This window comes from Ammospiza caudacuta, chromosome Z (genome assembly GCF_027887145.1).
Source record: "Ammospiza caudacuta isolate bAmmCau1 chromosome Z, bAmmCau1.pri, whole genome shotgun sequence".
NCBI classification, from domain to species: domain Eukaryota; kingdom Metazoa; phylum Chordata; class Aves; order Passeriformes; family Passerellidae; genus Ammospiza; species Ammospiza caudacuta.
Window position 1 is genome coordinate 16,145,275 of NC_080632.1, and position 18,931 is coordinate 16,164,205.

Here is an 18,931-nt window from a genome sequence, read left to right on the forward strand (position 1 = left end):
AGCCTGGCACCCGCGCTGTGCCCCAGCCCCCGGGCAGAACGGCAGGGCCCGGCGGCCGAGCGGCCCCGGCCCTGGTCCCGGCCCTGGTCCCGGCCCCGCCCCGAGCGGCCGCGGCGGCTGCGCAGCGGAGCGGCCCCGGACCTGCCCCTGCCCCTGCCCCGGCCCGGCCCGGCCCGGCCCTGCCCGGCTGCCCGCGCCGCCATGCTGCCCAACACCGGGTAAGGTGTCCCCGCCACGCCGGGACGGGGCTGCGCCGCCCGCCAGGGGCTCTCGGGGCGGGCGGGCTGCGGCCGGGGCCGCTGGGGTTCGCGGGACACCCTGAGCGCTGTCGCCGTGCGGGGCGAGCGGGACTCGCAGCGGCCGAGGGCGAGGAGCTGTGGCGGAGGACACGCGTGTCCGAGGGGCCCCGGCAGCACCGGAGCCCTAGGACGAGCAGTGCGGGTCGTACAGGGGACTTGAACGGTGCCTTATGCAAGGGAAGCAGTTACTGGAGGAGTTTAATGTAAATTAGGCAGTGTATCAGTAATTTCATATGGAACATTTTTATTAAAGTATAATTGCTTATTACTATTAGTATTGTTGTTGTTGCTATTTTTGTTATTATTTTTGTTATTGTTGTTTAGTATTATAGTCTTCTACTACTGTCGTACCTGGCAGCCAATTTTCTTCCTGTATAGGATCTTAATTTAGAGGTGTTTTCTGCCTTTTGGCTTTTCAGATAACAGCTGGGAAGATAAGTTATTATTAGTTCCTGTGTGTTATAAAGAGGATTATTAAATTCCTAGCATCTGTGTAAGTCATTAAAAGTGTCCCTGATGTGACCTGAAGGTCTTTATTGGCAGTCATCTGTGGTGGGAAAGGAACCGATCTTGTTTTCCAAGATTGTAGGGCACAGATGTGATTTTGATGTTTTCTGTCTTATTAGCAGAATTCAGCTCTTAATGGAAGTGATGCAGATGTGACCTTCACAATACAGGTCATAAGATATTTTAGCCAGGCAGATGTGCTTTATGAACTTTAAACTACTGGGCTGCTAAGTGAATTAAGAAAGAAATCCTTAGTCTTGCGAATATGACTAACTAAGCACCACCCTCTGACCCTGACTAACCAACTAGTTTTTTACCTGTCATTTGCACATGCATTCAGATCATGGCATCATGTCTTAAATATGAAGCAAAAATACTATGACCATGTTGAAAGACTTGCATTCACCCACTCTCTTAAGCAAAGGCCCTGCTATCCCTACCAGTGTAGCAGAAGTCTCTGAGCTTTTGATGTCCTTCACAGACTTCTGCTGCAGGCGAACTTTGATTTTACTGGCACCACCCCAATGTGCCCTGGCAGTGTTTCTAATTCCTTCTTTGTGGCCTGTCTTTGCACCCACTCCCTGTATGACACTTTTCTTGGGAGCTAATTTCCCTGCATAGTCCTGCTAGTCTCTGGTACACTTTCTTGTCTTCCTGAGTAGATCACTCCAGCCGCAGGCAGGGCTTAAAGCCCTATCACGTTTTCTCTGCTCTTTTCTCCTCCAGAGCTGCCTCCTGCTGGACCCCTCTGCCAGGGGGTCCATTTGCCTCTTCTCTGACTAAGGTGAATTATGCTGACCTCATATTGATTGGTTGAAGGAGGTAGAAACTAGGTTCTGACCTTACTTCACTGACTTTTACACTTTGACTATGTATTCCACAGTTTAACTTTCCTCACTGTGTGACTGAGTTCATATCAGTAGATTTTTGTGGTTCACTCTTCTGTTTAGATATTTTTCTTCCTGTGCCTTTCTAAGACTCTAAGATTTTGCAGATAAAAGCTGTTTGAAATGACATCTTCTGGACATGGTTGACTTTCTGAGATCCTGTAGATGCCTACCTAGCCTTGCCGCTTCAGGGGAAGAGGTGTCTCCCCCTTTCTGCCCCATTCCAATTTTCTGCCTTTTGAAAGCAAACATCCTCCTAGAGAGCATTTAAGTGATAGATGTGCTCAGATTAGAGGAGAAAAACATACCTGAAACTGGATGGGGAGAAACAATACTAAGTTTGGCCCAGTGTGAAAGGAAAATTAATGGAATCTCAGAGTGTAAGCTTTTGTAACATTTATGGTGTGACTTTTGTGATGCAAGCAAAAATTGACGTTGCTGTTGCACATAGTTTATATGAATTCTTCAACTGAAGTTAAAATCCTGAACCTCCTGCGTTTTGCTACAGTGTTACATAAAGAAACATGACCCTTATGTAAAGCACTGAAACACACATTCCTTCATATGCAAACCTGTTGTCTAAAAGACTTTATCATTGAATATGTTTGTGGAGTTGATATTTGTCTTTCCAAAAAATCAGGGATACTGTGTTAGCCAGACATCCTTCTTAAGCTTTAAAACTTGATAGTTTCTCTCAGTTGATTGGACCTGTTTATGGGAGGATCCACTGGACTACACACAGTTACTGGGAAGCTGTTGAGTATGGAGAAAAATTTAAGAGAAAAATTGCCATTTCTGAAAATAAAGCTTCTGGCATTTGCATATGGTGCTGTGATTCCAGACTTTATACCCCATTGAGACATCAGTTTTTTGTATTTAGAGCATTGTGATTAATAGAATTCAGAGATCTGTGTAGGTGTGTTGTCTTGTTGGAAACTGGCATTTTCTTTTTACAAATTACTTCTTTTCCATTGCTGAGAACATAGCAGCTCTGTTGTGATACAGTGTGTTGGATCTTTTTACAAAAAGGGAGAAATGTAACTGGGTAACTTTCTTTGTAGTGTTTGCAAACTTGGGATGTGGTCTTACATCAGTGCACTTCTCTGTAGCTGTAACCATCCCTTTTGTGTTCTTTGGGCTGTTTTCTTAGTAAAAGGATGAAGGCGTTTTTCTGGCTGGGAGACTGTCCTAATTACGTTTGCCCTTAGAGTCTGATAAAAGTCAAATGATTAACAGCTTCTGCTTTATTCTTCTCTTCTTTACTGTCCACTTTCCCCTTCACCTTTAGGAAACTGGCAGGATGCACTCTCTTCATCACAGGAGCGAGCCGGGGCATTGGCAAGGCCATTGCTTTGAAAGCTGCCAAGGACGGTGCCAACATTGTGATAGCTGCCAAGACAGCTGAGCCCCATCCTACTCTTCCAGGGACTATCTACACTGCTGCACAAGAAAGTAAGTTGTAACAAGTGAAGGTGCTTGGCTGAGTGTATACCCTTGCTTAATTACTGTACCTGAGTGGAAAAATGCATAGACTCTTAGTTCGAGTTCACCTTTACTAAATTATGCTTAGTGCTTCTCTTGCCTCCCAGGAATGCTGTAATGCTACAGTAATGAAGATGGATGTATATATATAAATGTAAAAATGCTATGCTACTTGAGATGTATGAAATAAACATTTGCAGTGCTAAGATACTGTTTTGGCTTCCCTGTTCCTCATATGATGTGTTAAAAGGTCACAATGTGAGAGTGTGATTTTCAGTGCCATCTTGAAGTTGTCATTGCTTGAGAGGTTCTCAGAAGGTTATGTTAGTTGTCCCATCTGAGAGCAAATTTTTAAATGTTTAATTTTTTAATTGTGCAGTTGAAGCAGCTGGAGGAAAGGCTTTGCCATGCATTGTTAATGTGAGAGAAGAACAGCAAATCATTAATGCCGTGGAGAAAGCTGTTAAGACTTTTGGAGGTAAGTTAAGGTGTGGGGGAAGGCAGGCATTAACAGGCAGATTGTTCAAACAAAGAGGAAAAAGAACTGCCTGCCTTACTCATTTTTTTTTTTTTTTTTCTTTAAATGCTAATGTGAAATGGCTTACTTTAAAACCAGGGATTGATATTTTGGTGAATAATGCAAGCGCCATCTCTTTGACGGGCACTTTGGAAACAGCAACGAAGAAGGTCAATCTCATGATGGATGTCAATGTACGAGGAACCTATCTTACGTAAGTGCTGAGAGAAGGAAGCAAAGCAATTGTAACAGAATGCATGATGTTATTTCAGTTTTTCTGAGAAATTCTGTAGCTGTCTTGCTGTCCTAGAATTTGAGTGCAGATATTTGCATGTACTCACAGGAAATTGCTCAGTTATTGGTCAACTGATTTGAATTAATATTTCCAAGAATTATTTGCTAGTTGGAGTAAACAGAAACGTTATTACTGAAGTCATTAAATGTTCACAAGCCCTTCCATGCATGTAGGAAGAAAAAAGTAATTTGTTTCAAATGAAGCTCCAGCTTGGCTTTGTTAAATGTTGGTGCTGTTTCATTTCAAGCAAAATGACTACATTTTTGCATACATCAAGTCAATATCTTACTTGTCAGTTTTCTTCTCATAAGCTTCTTTCTCATCTTGAGAAATGTTGTAAAACTCACCATACTTAAAAGAGAAATGTTGAACTTGTAACTTCATGATCCAAAGTGTTCTCCTCCTATTTTCAGCTTATCAATTCTATTGTTTATTTAAATGAACATACTAAGATTTGATTTCACAATTCCTGGGTTCCTTATTTTGCACATGCTAGGAGGTGGATTTAGCAGGTTGAATCATCATTACATTTTCAGGATGTCATTTAAATCAGTCTTAAAATGAAGACTTGGATTTTCACAGGGTTTATAAAAAAGCCCATAAGATGATGGAGATTCTCTAAATCCAGATGTTGCTTGGTGTGATCAGAAAGCTTTGTATCAAAGTATCACCACAGAATTGTAGAATAGTTTGGATTAGAAGGCACCTTGAAAGGTTATCTAGTCCAGTCCTCCTGTCTAGAACAGATTGATTGTCATTCTCCTTTCTGCAGATCAGTCTGGTTCCCAGCTCTTCATAAATTGCTGAATGGATTCAACTGTATTGCTGTAGCAAGTTCCATCTTCTCCTCCCCATCCAATAGCAGCAGTGATTTTCTTGATGTTACATCTAGCTATTCCAAATTAATGGGGAATTCTTAAACTGTATTTTTAGTCCTGTTCTACCTTGAAAAGATTAAAAATCAGGTTCTGTGTGCTGGAAGGGGAAAAGCATAAGAAAAATCAGTGCCTCTCAAGGGAATGGTCTTTGTCATTGTTTTTGTAATTCTCAATTGAGAAAACCTAGTGAAGCATTTTGAGAAAACCTAGTGAAGCATTTTTGCCCTTTTTTCTCATTGCTTTGTATGTTAAATCTGATTGTAATTTGTAGAGACCTACTTTCAGTTTAATGTTCAGAAAATTTCAATAGCTTATAAAAAAAGGTGTGGATTTTTTGCCTGTGTAGAAGTGGTACTAGGAAAGATTCCCCAGCTTACAGAGTATACCTGTTGACATAGGATCATGGAATTGTTAAATCGTGGAATGGATTGGGCTGAAAGAAAGCTTAAAACATTTTCTACTTCCAAGGGCTGGAAGAGACCTTAAAACTGTCTGCTTCCAAGCCCCCACCATAAGCAGAGGTATCTCCCATATACCAGGTTGCTCTGAGCCTATCCAGCCTGACCTTGAACACTTCAATGGGTGGGGAATCTACAGTTTCTTAGGCAACATGTTCCAATGCCTTACCACTCTCAGAGTAAAGAATTTCTTCCTAATATCTAATCTCAACCCACCCTCTTTCAATTTAAAGCCATCCATTCATCCCCCAGCCTGTGCTGATACTGGGAGTGTCCTGACCCAGGTGCAGCACCTGTTTTTGGTCTTGTTAAACCTCATGAGATCCCCATGTGCTCACATCTCAAACTTGTCCAGGCTCCTCTGGATGGCATCCTGACCTTTAGTGGTGTCTACAGCACCACTCAGTTTGGGATCATCTGCAAATTTGCTGAGGGTGCTCTTGATCTCTTCATGTGTCATTGATGGAGACATGGACTAACACTGGTCCCAATACCCACCCATGAGAGACACCTCCTGTCACTGATATCCATCAGGGTTCTGATCCAATGACCACTACGCTCTGGATGCCACTGTCCAACCAATTTTTTATCCACTGAACAGTCTGCCCATTAAATCTTCTCTCCTCGAGTTACATAAAAGGATGTTATGAGGAACCTTCTCTAAAGCTATACAGACTAAATGACACCTGTAGTGCTACCCTTGACCTCTGGTGTAGTCCTTCTCTCGTAGAAAGCCTTTTGGTTGATCAGGGAGGACTTGCCCCTGATGAAGACCTTCTGACTGTCCCAAATCACTTCCCTGTCCTAGGATCACCTCCTGATTCTAGGAGGATCTGTTCCAAGATCTTCCCAGGCACGGAGGTGAGGCTGACAGGTTAGTAGTTGCCGGGGTTCTCCTGTCCACCCTTTTTAAACATTGGTATGTTTCCCCTTTTCCAGACACTTGGGTCTTCACCTGATTCCACAATTTTTCAAATGTAGGGAGTGGCTTGGCAAACTATTCTCTCAGGACTGTGAGGTGCGTGTCATCAGGCCCCAAGGACTTGTGTATGTTCAGGCTCCTCATGGTCAGAGTCCTCATCTTCACTTAAAGTGGGAAACACTTTGCTCTCCAAATCCCCATCCTTCTGTCCATCTACTTAACAGGTGTGGGAAGAGAAGTTGCCATTGAAGACTGAGGCAAAAAAGTTGAGCCCCTCAGCCTTCTTGCATTAGTCGCTACCAATGTTCCAGCCTTGCTTATCCCAGGGTGTATGTGTATACATTTTCTTTGCTTTCCTTTGGTGACTGACAGATCTGTAGAAGCCCTTTTTGTTATTCTTTGCATCCCTTGTAAAGTTCAGTTCCAGTTTCACTTTAGCTTTCCTCACCCCAAATGTGTACAAGTCTGTATATTCTTCACAGGATACTTTTTCCCTGTCTCCACTGGCTATGCATTTGTTTCTTGTCCTTTAATTTGACCAGCAGTTCTTGTACTCTTCTATTCCAGTCTCTTGCCTTCCTTGCCAATTTCTTTGCCATTGGGTCACTAGCTCTTGTGCTCTGTGGAAGGTGTCCTTAAAGATCTGCCAGTTCTGTTCTGCTCCCTTGTTTCTGAAGGCAGCGTTACAAGGGTTCCTGCTGGCTAACTCATTGAAGAACTGGAATTTTGCTCTTCTGAAGCTCTGGGCCCTGACTTTGCTCTTTGCCTGACCCATTTCCCTCCAAACTGTGAAGTCCATCAGTGCATGATCACTGCAGCCCAGGCTGTCTCCTGTCATGATGTCCCTGATTAGCTCACTTAGGTTTGTGACCATCAGGTCCAGAATGGCATCCCTTCTGGTAGGGTTTTTACCTGGATCAAGGAGTTACGCTCCATGAATTCCAGGAATCTCTTGGGTTGCCTACAGTTTGTTTTGCTACTTTTCCTTCAGACACTGGGGTGTCTGAAGTCTTCCAGCAGGACAAGAGTACATAAGTATGATCCTTCCTGTAGCTGGAGCAAGACGGTCTCATCAATAGGCTACTCTTGCTCAGGGACCTGTAGTGACACCAACCACATGATTCCCTTTGTTGCCTCAGTCTCTGTTTCTTACCCACAGGCTTTTACCTGCTCATTGTTGTTGTTCACAGGTTGTTCTTCAGAGATGGCTCATCACACTCAATGCACTTCTTGAAGTAGAGGGCAACCCCTCCATCCCTCCTTTCTCCCTTGTCCCTTCTGATCAGGCTGTAGCAATCAATGGCTGCAATTGAGTCATGGGATTTATTGTACCAAGCTTCAATTATGGCAGCTAAGTTTCTTGGTTCCTATGCATTAAGAAATTGAGGCATCTGTTAGTGAACCTTCCACTGAAAAGAAATGAGACCCAAGACAGTTAAGGAGGTGGTAAATCATTTACTTTACTACTACTATGGTGATTTTGCTATTGAAGGTGGTGAAGTTGTTCCCTTTGTGGCTGAGAGTCTGCGTGGGTCCTGTTGGAATTTTTGAACTGTTGGTCACTAATGTGGTGATGTTTTCACCCTGTGAAGCTTGATTAAAAATTCTCAAGCAGAGATAAAATATAAACATGTGCCCTAGTGCTAGAAGTGAAGTCAAAAGACAGTTTCTGTAAAGCAGAAGTTCCAATTTACAGAGATGTGTGAATTCAAAGTAGAAATCTCTTAAAAGAGAATAGGGTTTCAGTTTTCTTTGGAATATTTGTAATAGCATTCTGCTATGCCGTATTATTTCTTCAATATGGTTTTAAAGAAGAAATAAGTATGGGGTCAGAAGAAAATATTTTTATGACTACATGATGCTCTACACTGTTAATTTTCATTGTTGCCTTAGAGTGTTTTGTTGCCACTACCAGAACTATTATAAGGAGATTATGGCTTCTGAGTATCTGGAAAATTAGCTTCAGTCAAAACTGATGCACTGATTTGAGAATGTGGTCCAGTTTGCAGGAATGAGTACTAGGCCTGAGATTAGTGATCTTTGACAGGTTTTTTTTTGTTGTTGTTCTTTACATCAGTTAAATACTTGATATGAGAAGAGGCTTTGTCTTGGTCTGTTGTGAAAATACTGGTCTACTAGTATTGTTTTTACTGTAATTATAGGTGTTCCATAAAATAAGAGGTGACTGATTTGTCTGAATCTATCTTTTAGGTCTAAAGCATGTCTTCCCCACTTGAGGAAGAGTAAGAACCCCCATATCCTGAACCTTAGTCCACCGATGAATTTGAATCCCATGTGGTTCAAAAATCATTGTGGTGAGTAGCTTTCAGAGCCTTTGTTGGTATTTTGTGAGAAACAAGTAAGTACCTGGTGAAGTGTGCAGTAGTGCTAGTGCAGAATGCCAGATCTTATATCCTTAGCACTGCATACAGACTGGCACTAATGGTTCCTCACAGCATTTTGTACCTGACCTACAAGAAATTGTTTTGTGGGAAAATGTAGGGCAGGTTTCAAGGCATCATCCATGCTTTTTGTTTTCAGGGTAAGTCTGTGATTTTTCTATGGGAATTGTTAGGATTACATATTTTCTGCTCCAAATAGAGACAGAAACCCAAAATGTATTTTCTTACTGATTCATCTTCCTGGTTTTTTTAGTATGGATAAAGCTCAGTGTTATCTTTTAATACAGAAATTATTTTGAGATGGAAAAAGAGCTCCATATTGTGTTGAAATTAGTGTTGCTCATTTTAAAACTGTAGTAAACCCTTTCCATTTTGGACATTTGTCATGTTAAACTCCAGCAAGTTCCAGTTCTTTTCCCAAGTTTCCATTCTCAAAGTAGACAGGTAACAAGGATATAGAACTCCTGTTCCCCACTTTTTTTGTCTATAGGATTCTAGTTTGGTTCTTAACAGCTGCTATGCCTTAGGCATCTTAAAAAAAATTGATCACTCTTGTCAGTGTAGCCTGCATAAAAAGCATGACAAAATCCACCATGCAGGTAGGCTTCAGCTTTCTTTTTGGCAGAACATGCCAAAGTTTTCATTTTGTTTGCAGTGAAAAGATGACAGACTACAGTTTATAGCTGATGGAGATAGCAGGTAGAAGGGAGAGATTTTAACTCTAGGAAAGTGCTATTTTTTTCTGAAAGCTCTGAATTTTCCATATGAGCCAATTATTTGTTTTATATTCCTCTTATAATTAAAATTAGATTTTACATAGAGTCTAAACTTTTCTATTTTTTCACTTCTTGTCTTAGCTTATACCATTTCTAAATATGGGATGTCCATGTGTGTCTTGGGAATGGCAGAAGAATTTAGAGGAGAAGTTGCTGTCAATGCTTTATGGCCTAAAACAGGTATTTTTATTTTTCTTTAGTATTACTGAAATACTGACTTTCTGTATTTTTTCTGCTAAAGCTTATTTTATTGACACTGAATATACTTCAGACTTCTTCTGGAATAGATTCAAGCAGTTCTTTTATGTGTTATCTTCTTTTATATATGTTGTGTTCTTTTATATATGTTATGAGCAGTTCTTTTATTTCTTCATCCTGCATGGGTTCTGGTTTTCATTGTAGTTCTCACTAGACTGTTGTCACTTTGATCTAAACTCATCTTCATCTAGTTTAAAACCACACAGTTGAAGCATGTGTGTGGTGTTTGGCTTGCCTGTGCTTTTTCTGATGCAGCCAGTGTTTTGGTTTGGACAGAATCACAAAAATAATTGTATGCTTTAATGAGTGGGTATTGAACATCTGTGTATGTAGTACTTTTTAGAATTCCTTGCTAGTTAGACAGCAGGAGCTTACTGACAAGACAGATACCTCTGTACATGCGGAAATAATTTTTAAAAGGCCTATTCCTAGAAGTTTTGGCACGGTGCAGTTCTGTGAAGAGCTTTTCACAGAACCATCTGATTGCAAATGACAAGAAATTAAAGAGCTCTCTGGAAGAAAAATAGCTCAATGCTCCCATGTTGTATTAGCTTCAATTTGCTTTGTGTGGGTCAGTGAGGATAAGGACTGCTGTTGGAGGTTTGGCCAGCTGTTTGCCAAGGAGGCCAGTCTCTTTCCCCAGATACATTTATGGGCAGAAATTATACAGAGTGTTAAAATCAATACCATACAGAGGGTAATCCTGCCCCTTAGTGGTGTGCGCCCAGTCATTGTGTTAGAAAACATTACAACAGTGTTTATTTCCTTAACAAGTGCAAGGAAGGAAGAAGGAAGAGGAGATAAAAATATGAACCAAGATCCTCTTCTGAGGATGGTGCTCCTGTTTAAGAAGTGTTTGTACACAGACACTTTTCAACGTTCTGCTGTTAGGAATTGCAAGCCCCTTTCAACCTTTAGTGGGAACTGTAACTCTCTGATCTACTTTCTCTAAGGTGAGAAATGTGAGAAAAACTTAACTATTTCAGACAAAATCAGCCAAATTTCTGTGCTTGAATACTGTAGCTGATCATCAGTTGAACAGTTGGGTTGGTGTGCCTGACAGACTTGGTCCTTTTTCATTGGTCTGGATGCTTGCATCTTAAATGCTTCCAGTAAATGGATGTCCCATAGTCCTGCTCACTCTGTGAGTTCAACCCACAGAAATTTTTTTGTAAGGGATAGACTTTTAAAATTTTAATTATATCATTCACGATAATTACATCATCACAAAACCTGTACTATTCTGAAGACAAAAGGTCTTCATTTGTGATATACTGAAGGCAACTACATGCATAACTTCAAAATATGGATTGCCTTGTGGTGGAGTCAAAGTTCACCTTTCAGGTTTCAAGTCTGTGTTGTATTTTTTTTGTTTCTGAGGCAGTTAAAAGAAATGTGCACTTGTTTCCACATACTTGCTTCTTGAATGCCCCGGGAAAACCTCAAAAAATTTTCCATGGAGATTTCTCAGTATCTATGTCATTTGGAATAGAACCATGAAACCTGATTCTTGGTCTTTAGCTCCCTAGATCCCACCCATCCCCTTTGTCTTGTCTTTAAAATGGCACTGTTAAATGGGTTTTATATCCCCTCAGAATCCAGTAAGTGGGAGTAACTTGGTTTCTCATTAACAGAGGTGACCTTCTACCTACCGTTGTATGGTTTTTGGTCATTGACTGATTTAACAATGTATATTTTCTATGAAAGTTAGGGATTGTAAAGGAATTAATTCAGATGATCTCATTCAGATGGAGAGACATGAAACTGCAGACTACCAATTTAACTTATTTTTTCATAAAAAGGGTGTTACAAGATTGCCTGTGTCTTGTAAGTACACACTTCATATGCTGTATAGACAGATTATGTGGATCCTCCACAGCTTTCTTATTCTGGATGTGCTGGAAAAACATCGACTACTATTGTGGAAATGAGTCAGTGGCTTTATGGGTCCTGTTAAAAGCTAAAGAATTTTTTTCTGCAGAGACCAGCTGGTTATAATAGGTATTTATTTTGCAACATGGCTGTTTCTCCTGCCCACCTGAATAATTTGACCTGAAAAATAATGGCAAGGGAAAAATGAACCTGTGAGAATTTCTCCACCCTTTCCACAATGGAAACTTTTTCAGAGGGGCAGCTAACTTTATAAGCAGGTTACATTAAGTCTTGCATCGCATAGTTGAATACACTATTTCTTTATAGTTTTGTCTTACGCTGCAGCACTCCAAGAATCAGTAGTAGTACCTGTGTCTCAGATGTCGTCTGGTATTAAAGAATATTTTTGGTGCTGTTAATAAGCTTCTATAAAATCTGACATTCTTAATGTGAGGAAGTGGGAAACCCAAACCAAATACAGTTATATCTTTCTCTTGAGCATTACATTTCCATTGTGTCCTTGGTAACATACCCATACCTGCTAAAGTAAGAAGAGAACACTCTGGGAGCTGCTATTGGTTACAAAGTGCAGCTGATACTTGTTCCCCACAGGATCCTGCAGAACATGAGGCTTGGAAGTGCAGGAAGATTCAATTTACAGATGAAAACTGTATATATTCTAATAAATGCTTTTTTAAAAAGTCTATGTGAGATGCTGCAAAGAAATAAAAAAAAGTAATTAAGCTTTTTATAAAATCAAGGGTATACAAGCAGAGCTTTTTGTTTGCAGAAATCATGCCTGCTCATTCAGTGGTGCCTCCATGAAAACTGATGTGACATAAAGTATAAAAGATCATAATGTGTGAATTCTCCAGTACAAAAAAATGTGCTTTTGAAAGGTTTATCTTCCGAAAGTGATAAAGTTAACTTCCTTATTGTGAGCCTCCAGAGAGGCAGTGTCACAGACTTCCAGGGTATCTGAAATACAGTTGCAAAGTTCTTAATTTAAGAGCCAACTATCATCTCATACAAATGTGATTACCCTCAGTGTTAGTATGGATGCCAGGATCGGTTCATTAATCTGATTCTTTAAACACATGAAAGTATGTTGGTACTAAAATGCCAGAGTTCTCCATTTATCTAAAAGTGAAAGAGGACATCTGTCAAAAGGGCAAGGGGCAGTCCCATCACCAAGAGAGCAGAGGAATACTACAGGTGTCCTGGGACAGAACTGGAAGTCTATTGATGTGCATTAGAGGCAAACCTGCATCCTTTATATGAAATGAATATAATAATGTGCAACCAGACTACGAGGCAGTACTGTTTGAAACCTCTTTGCTTCAATCTATGCAGATAGGGTGACTGTGCTCAGAAGAATAATAGTTAACAGTAACAGAGAAGTGACAGACCTGTGGGACAGGGAAAGTGGCCAGCTTAATGAATCCTCAGAATAAATATATTTGAGTTAAGAGAACTTGATACATTTCATCATAGTATTTGACAAAAATATTCTCTGCACTGTTGGTAGCTATTAAAAAAAATAAATCTTGCTGGGCATATATCACTTCAGAAGACAAAAAAAAGGCAAATTTATTGATTTCCTTAAAGATGAGAAAATGACCTAGGTAGACCTACATGTATCTGCAGTATATTTATTGTCACTTTTTATTTAGTTGTGTGTTTGTAGCAGTTCAATTGATTTGAAAAAAAAAAAAAGCAAACTGAGGTTGCTTAACAGTAAATGAAACCTAGAAGCTAATTCTCATCACAGAAAACTAATGTAATGTAGTCAGTAGGGACATCTACACACGTCTGCACTCTCCTAGGGTACACTTGGACAGGAGCTCTCAGGCCAGTGCTTAAGATTTTGGTCCTTTTTCCCAGTATGTACTTTAAAAGGTGAATGAATGATCCAGTTCAGACACATGTGTCCTGCCCAGTGCCTATTTTTTTTGCTATTTACGGAATGTTGTGATCATTTCTGTACCAAAATTGCTGTTACTTTGTGTGGAATGGAAGCACTGCAAGGGAGACAAAAATTTATCCTTCAAGATTTATCCTTCTGCTTCCCTGATGTTCTGTGTTCTGGCCTGATATGTAGGAAAGGGTTTGTGAATCTGCCTCAAAACTTGAGGGCAGAGTGTTGAGTTTTAAACAGCAGATGGGAAAAACTAATGAAGCAGAACATATGAGGGAAAAACAGTAAGATGGCAAATGTCAAAAGCTGCAACCCAATAGCTTTTCCATGGAATAGAAAGAAAAAAAATGGAATGGATACTTCAGCCTGCAAGAGCAAATCACAGACTTAGAGAGCAGCGTGCCACAGTTTTAGTAGATCCAATGAGAGAAATGTAAAGAAGACTAGTAGAATGGCACAGAAGTACCAGAATTGCTTAATAAAAGAATCAGAAGCCTAGGAGATGTGGATTTCATTCTTAGGTCTAACACAGCCTTTCTGTGAAATACTGAACAAGTCATGTGAGGGTTTTGTTATTTGGTTTATTAACTTAGGAGAAGCACTTTAGTAGCTCATGGGAGTTATCGAAAAGACTAAAATTAAGCATCAAGACTTTGAGTGTGATAATCACCAAAGCTAATTCCTCTTCATAACTGATGTGTCATACATTCACTTTCAGGAAAACTGTTGTCCTGTTAGTTTTTCATGTCCTGAACAACTAGTGGAAAACTGGTGGGCTGACAAATACATAGAGGGAGGTGACTGTCAGGAAATGTTCTGGCATTTTTGATTCCTGTGATAGTTTCATGGATTTTTACTGTTGCTTGTAAAGAATTATTTATTGGTTGGAAGTATTTCACAGCTTCTGTCTTCTAGAGTTTCCTTTTGCCTGAAAGGAAGGTAAAGTTTGTTTACCTGTGAAAGAAATGAGAATTCTATGTCATCAGTGTTAAAGCTTTGTTTTCTTGCCCTCTAAACTTTCTAGCCATACATACAGCTGCTATGGATATGCTGGGAGGAGCTGGAATAGAAAAACAGTGCAGGAAAACGGACATCCTGGCAGATGCTGCATATTGCATTTTGACAAAACCAAAAACTTTCACTGGGAACTTCATTATTGATGAAGTTTTGCTGAGAGAAGAAGGAGTTAAGGATTTTGATGTTTATGCAATTGCACCAGGTAAAGACATCTTTTAAAGGTGAGAAATAAATTCAAGAAGGAGGGAAGACTATATGGAGAATATTAATACACTTTTGTTTCTTAGAGTTCTTAAATTGGTTTATAAAAATGTTGCTTTGCCTCAGCTTTGAGAACATTCCTTAGCAGAAAGGCCATATGGATCCACTGAGAGTTTAATAATTAAATGTCTATTAAATTAAATTAAGAAATTCTTTAATGAGAAGAAAACCTACTGGCACTGTAGATGTATATATTACTATTTAACAGCTAATGAGATAGATTTTTTTGTTGTTTTTCTTCTCCAATGTTCTTCATTGCAACCTTAGAAGCCTTCTAGGGCAGATTTTAAATGAAAAAAATTCTAAACATGTTACTTCATGCCACATTTTTCCTTCAGATTTTAACTGAGATACAGTACTACTTGACTGTAGTTTCAGATGAAATGGATTCTTACTGTGCAAATCTGATTTACTTGGATCTATTAATACATTTTTCCTCCCTCTTAGGTCACCCTCTGATGCCTGACTTCTTCTTAGATGTTGAAATTGACACTACAACTATGAACCAAGAAGGATATGGTAGGGAAAGCACTGTGTGTACAAGTCCATAATTTCCATAATTAATTTCAAGTCACAATAATGAATGCTCTCTGTTTTTCTTTTTTCCCCTATGAATTTGGACTCCAGCCAAGCTTTTTTAGCAAAAAACATTTTCTCATTTGAAGAGTAAGATCTATGGAAATGACTATGTAGTTAAAACTGGGGGAAAAAATCATACCTCTTGCAGGATTTCCATGGTGTAAAGTCAGTGCATTATTTTGAAGAATTCTTTTTTAATCATCTGAATTGTGGTAGTAGGGAGGTCACAGGTAAGTATTGCTGGAAAAAGAAATTAGACTGCAAACAGCATATTTTGCGGAAACAGCATATTTTGTGGGAATATCTCCTTTGCCTTGCTCATTTATACAAAAGAATATGACAAAAATCCTCCATGGCTCCTTACATGAAACGTGCACAATTTGCACATTTAAAATAGCTGTTGGGTGAAATGTAGAATTTTTTAAAGAAAAGCATTGCTTTTTCTTTTTCAGAATTGGTTTATGTCAAGCTGAAGGGCAACTAAGAATGCTGAACTGCTTTTATAGGAATTTCAAAATAGGGATAAAGCCAGGGTAGAGGAGGCAAGCTTGGAAGTGTTCCTTTCTGGAAATACTCCTTGAGCAGTCACACTAGGACCGTTCTGCCAGGGACAGATGGTGTTAGTTCCTTGGGCTGCCAGTGCAGGTTATTCTGTAGGGATTCACAGAACAGATCTAAGTATTTTTGATACTGAGGATACCTAAGAGACTTTCAAGAGCATTTTAAGGGGCTGTTCCACTTGATTGGCTTTGTAAATTGCAGAAGCTTTCGTTTATTTCTAAATGTGCATGCTCATTGGGGTGAAGTAAGCCACTGATCAAAGCAGTAAATTTATTTCCACCTTAGAAGCTATTGCAGAAGAATTTGTAAAAATATGCATGTTCTTTAAAAGATAGACAAGACAGAAGTATTTTGAGATGAAAGCAATGGCCATTAAAGACAATGATTTTTTATTTTTAATGTTGTGTAGTCGTATATGGATTACATTAGAAAACTATTGTGTGAATGGCTGTAATGACCTGTAAGCAGTCAAAATTAGAATTTTGCTGTGGTTTTATTTTTGCTTTTCTTTTGCTCTGTCAGGAATCAAAATTTATCACAGAATAACATTTAGCAATGTACACCTATTGAGATTCCTGGTGGAGAAATTATCCTTTATCAGTGTTAATACTGAAATAGTAAAAGAACCACTTTCCCTACTTTGAAGCTTAAATCCTTTCAAATGGAGTTCTCTGCTTATGGTTCCACATACACTTTTAAAGTGCTTTGCATTTGAAAGAGAAAAGTAATCTTTCTCATAGGTGCTGCCAAAGAGGAGAAGAAATTAAGCAGATCCCAGCAGGAAGGAGCAGATGCGGCCAAGGCAAAGACAGAATCTGCTGCAGCCATGCCATCGGGTCCTGTTGCAGAGACGTTCCGAGTTATTCAAGGGGCAGTGACTGAGGAGTACGTGAGAAGTACTCAGGGTGTCTTTCAGTTTGAGCTCTCTGGTAAGCCTACCGCTTGTGCAGCCTTGCCTGGCAAAAGGTCCCGGTGTTTTCAGACAGAAACGCTTTGAAGCTGGTCCCGAAGCAGGCGGGCTCCTGTTCAGTTCCTGTGACGCTGGTGCCGCAGGCCCGCTGGAGCAGCCCCGGGCGCTGCTGTGGCCGCGCTCGGGGCGCTCTCGGGGCCACGGCAGAAGCGCCAGCTGCCGGCGGCTCTGGGAGCAGAGCGCGGCCTCTGGGCTCTCCTGCCCGCGGCCCCAGCCCGCGGCGCTTGGGGCGTCACGGGGGACAAGAGGTGACTCCTTGCAGAGCCCCGCCAGCGTGAGGGCTGCCACGGAGCCGCTGCAAACGCACGAGGCCGCGGGCGTCTGGCGGGGCGACAGAGAGGGAGGGCACGGCAGCGCTTGCTTTGCTGCCTTCTCACCGCGCTTCGCTCTCTGTCCAGGCGATGGTGGAGGCACTTGGTATATTGACCTGAAGACCAAGGGTGGGAGCGCTGGCTTCGGAAAGGCTCCCGTGACAGCTGATGTGGTCATGAGCATGTCGAGTGCCGACTTTGTGAAGATGTTCACAGGTGAGGGACAAAGGCCTTTGTCGAGGGCCACAGGTACCGGGAGAGCCAGAAAAGCTGTCCCAGAAAAGCCTCTGCTGACAGGGGAGTAGAGAGGCTTCTCGCTCTGTGATCTGGGATTGGAGGAGCTTTCAGCTTTTTGTGGCTCTGGGGAGAGTGCAGGCAAGAACTGCTTGGATTTTTCTGCACTCCTGCATCCTGTGAACAGGAAGAGTGCAAAAAGTTACACTGCTTTTATTAACCAGGTACCGACATTTTAGCAGCCAGTGTATCTTCAGAGAGAACCAGTCAATGCATTGGGCTTGTGCTCTGCACATGTCTGAGCAGCGTCTCCTAAATGTGCCCTGCTCGTACCAGGAGGACTTGGTAGCAGTATAGATGCTAAGGTTTCACTGTGGTGGCGTTACGTTATCCTGTGCAAAGGCTTTTTCCTTTGATATTCTGATGATTCTCTTTCTTCTTTCTAGGTAAATTAAAGCCAACTCTGGCCTTCATGACTGGAAGATTAAGGATTAAAGGAAACATGGCACTAGCAATAAAACTTGAGAAGATGCTTTCACAGCTTAATTCTAAACTGTGAGGGGAAACCATACTAGCACAACACTGGCCTTTCATATATAACTGCAATGCTGTTTTAAATTTTTTGGCCTTGTTTTTCTGATGCAGTATAATACTGTATAATACTGATAAAATGTGAGGTTTTTATAGAAGAAATAACTCAATCTCATTCAAAAGATGTCCATGATTAAACTAATTCTGTCTCAAGAATGCACTTAGTTTCCAGGTGTTTTCTTTATTTCTGCTCCTCTGGGTCAGTGTAGGACATCTGAAGTGAGTTTTTTCCCTTGTAGTTGATTTTGCACATATATCCCATGGAAAAGGTGGGTTGAGCAAATGTCACCCTGCAGATCAGTGCTACAAGTGCTATGCCAAATTAACTAAGCCGGCTTAGTAGTAGAAGTAATGTAGTCAGTTTAACAGAGCTTTAGTTACACCTGGTAAATTATTATCTCAAATTTTTCTCTCCTTTAATGAGTTTATTACCTACATGTATTATCTCTGTATTGCACTCGGGCTGCACAGCCATACTGAGTGATAAGCATGTTTTCTTCTTATGCAAAGGTGCGCTTACAGACATGCATACTCGTGCTGTCTCTCTTCTCCTACCCCTCTACATCCCTGCAGCCAGTCAGTTTCCCCTTGCTTGCATTTGGCTGGTAAAGATTTAAGCTCACTGGTAAAATGATGCATGTCTCCACTTTGTAAGCGTGTAAGAGTACACACATGGTCTGCCACTTCATGTGACAGCATCTGGAAAGTCAGATGGAGCAACCTCTTAAAACATTTATTCATGGCAGCCAAAAAAATGGCCCAGATTCTGTGTCATTCACCCTTCTGAGCAAGCTGAGAAGGTTGCAACACTTAGGATTTATTTCTTAATTAACTTAAAAACACAAAAGTTAACAACTTTTTTTAGAGCCTGTGCTTGTTTAAAATTGCTTGACCTGCATTGAGAATGTCACATCTGTATTGCTTTCATCACAGTTC

The 18,931-nt window shown here is 40.7% G+C and overlaps 1 protein-coding gene across 1 annotated transcript; it reads left to right on the forward strand.

The window, feature by feature from the left end:
• The first annotated feature begins 166 nt into the window (after positions 1-166).
• Positions 167-18,155, forward strand: HSDL2 (hydroxysteroid dehydrogenase like 2). The gene is made up of 11 exons (XM_058823682.1): positions 167-218; positions 2,982-3,145; positions 3,555-3,653; positions 3,792-3,906; positions 8,457-8,560; positions 9,505-9,603; positions 14,496-14,690; positions 15,197-15,268; positions 16,630-16,818; positions 17,258-17,386; positions 17,851-18,155. The coding sequence occupies exons 1-11, from the start codon at positions 202-204 to the stop codon at positions 17,961-17,963; spliced, it is 1,296 nt and encodes a 431-aa protein (XP_058679665.1). The 5' UTR covers positions 167-201; the 3' UTR covers positions 17,964-18,155.
• The last annotated feature ends 776 nt before the right edge of the window (positions 18,156-18,931 follow it).

Coding starts and splice junctions, on each gene's coding strand:
- HSDL2 (XM_058823682.1), top strand. Junction 16,819..17,257: donor CTTTCAGTTTGAGCTCTCTG/GTAAGCCTACCG, acceptor CTCTCTGTCCAG/GCGATGGTGGAGGCACTTGG. Junction 17,387..17,850: donor CTTTGTGAAGATGTTCACAG/GTGAGGGACAAA, acceptor TCTTCTTTCTAG/GTAAATTAAAGCCAACTCTG.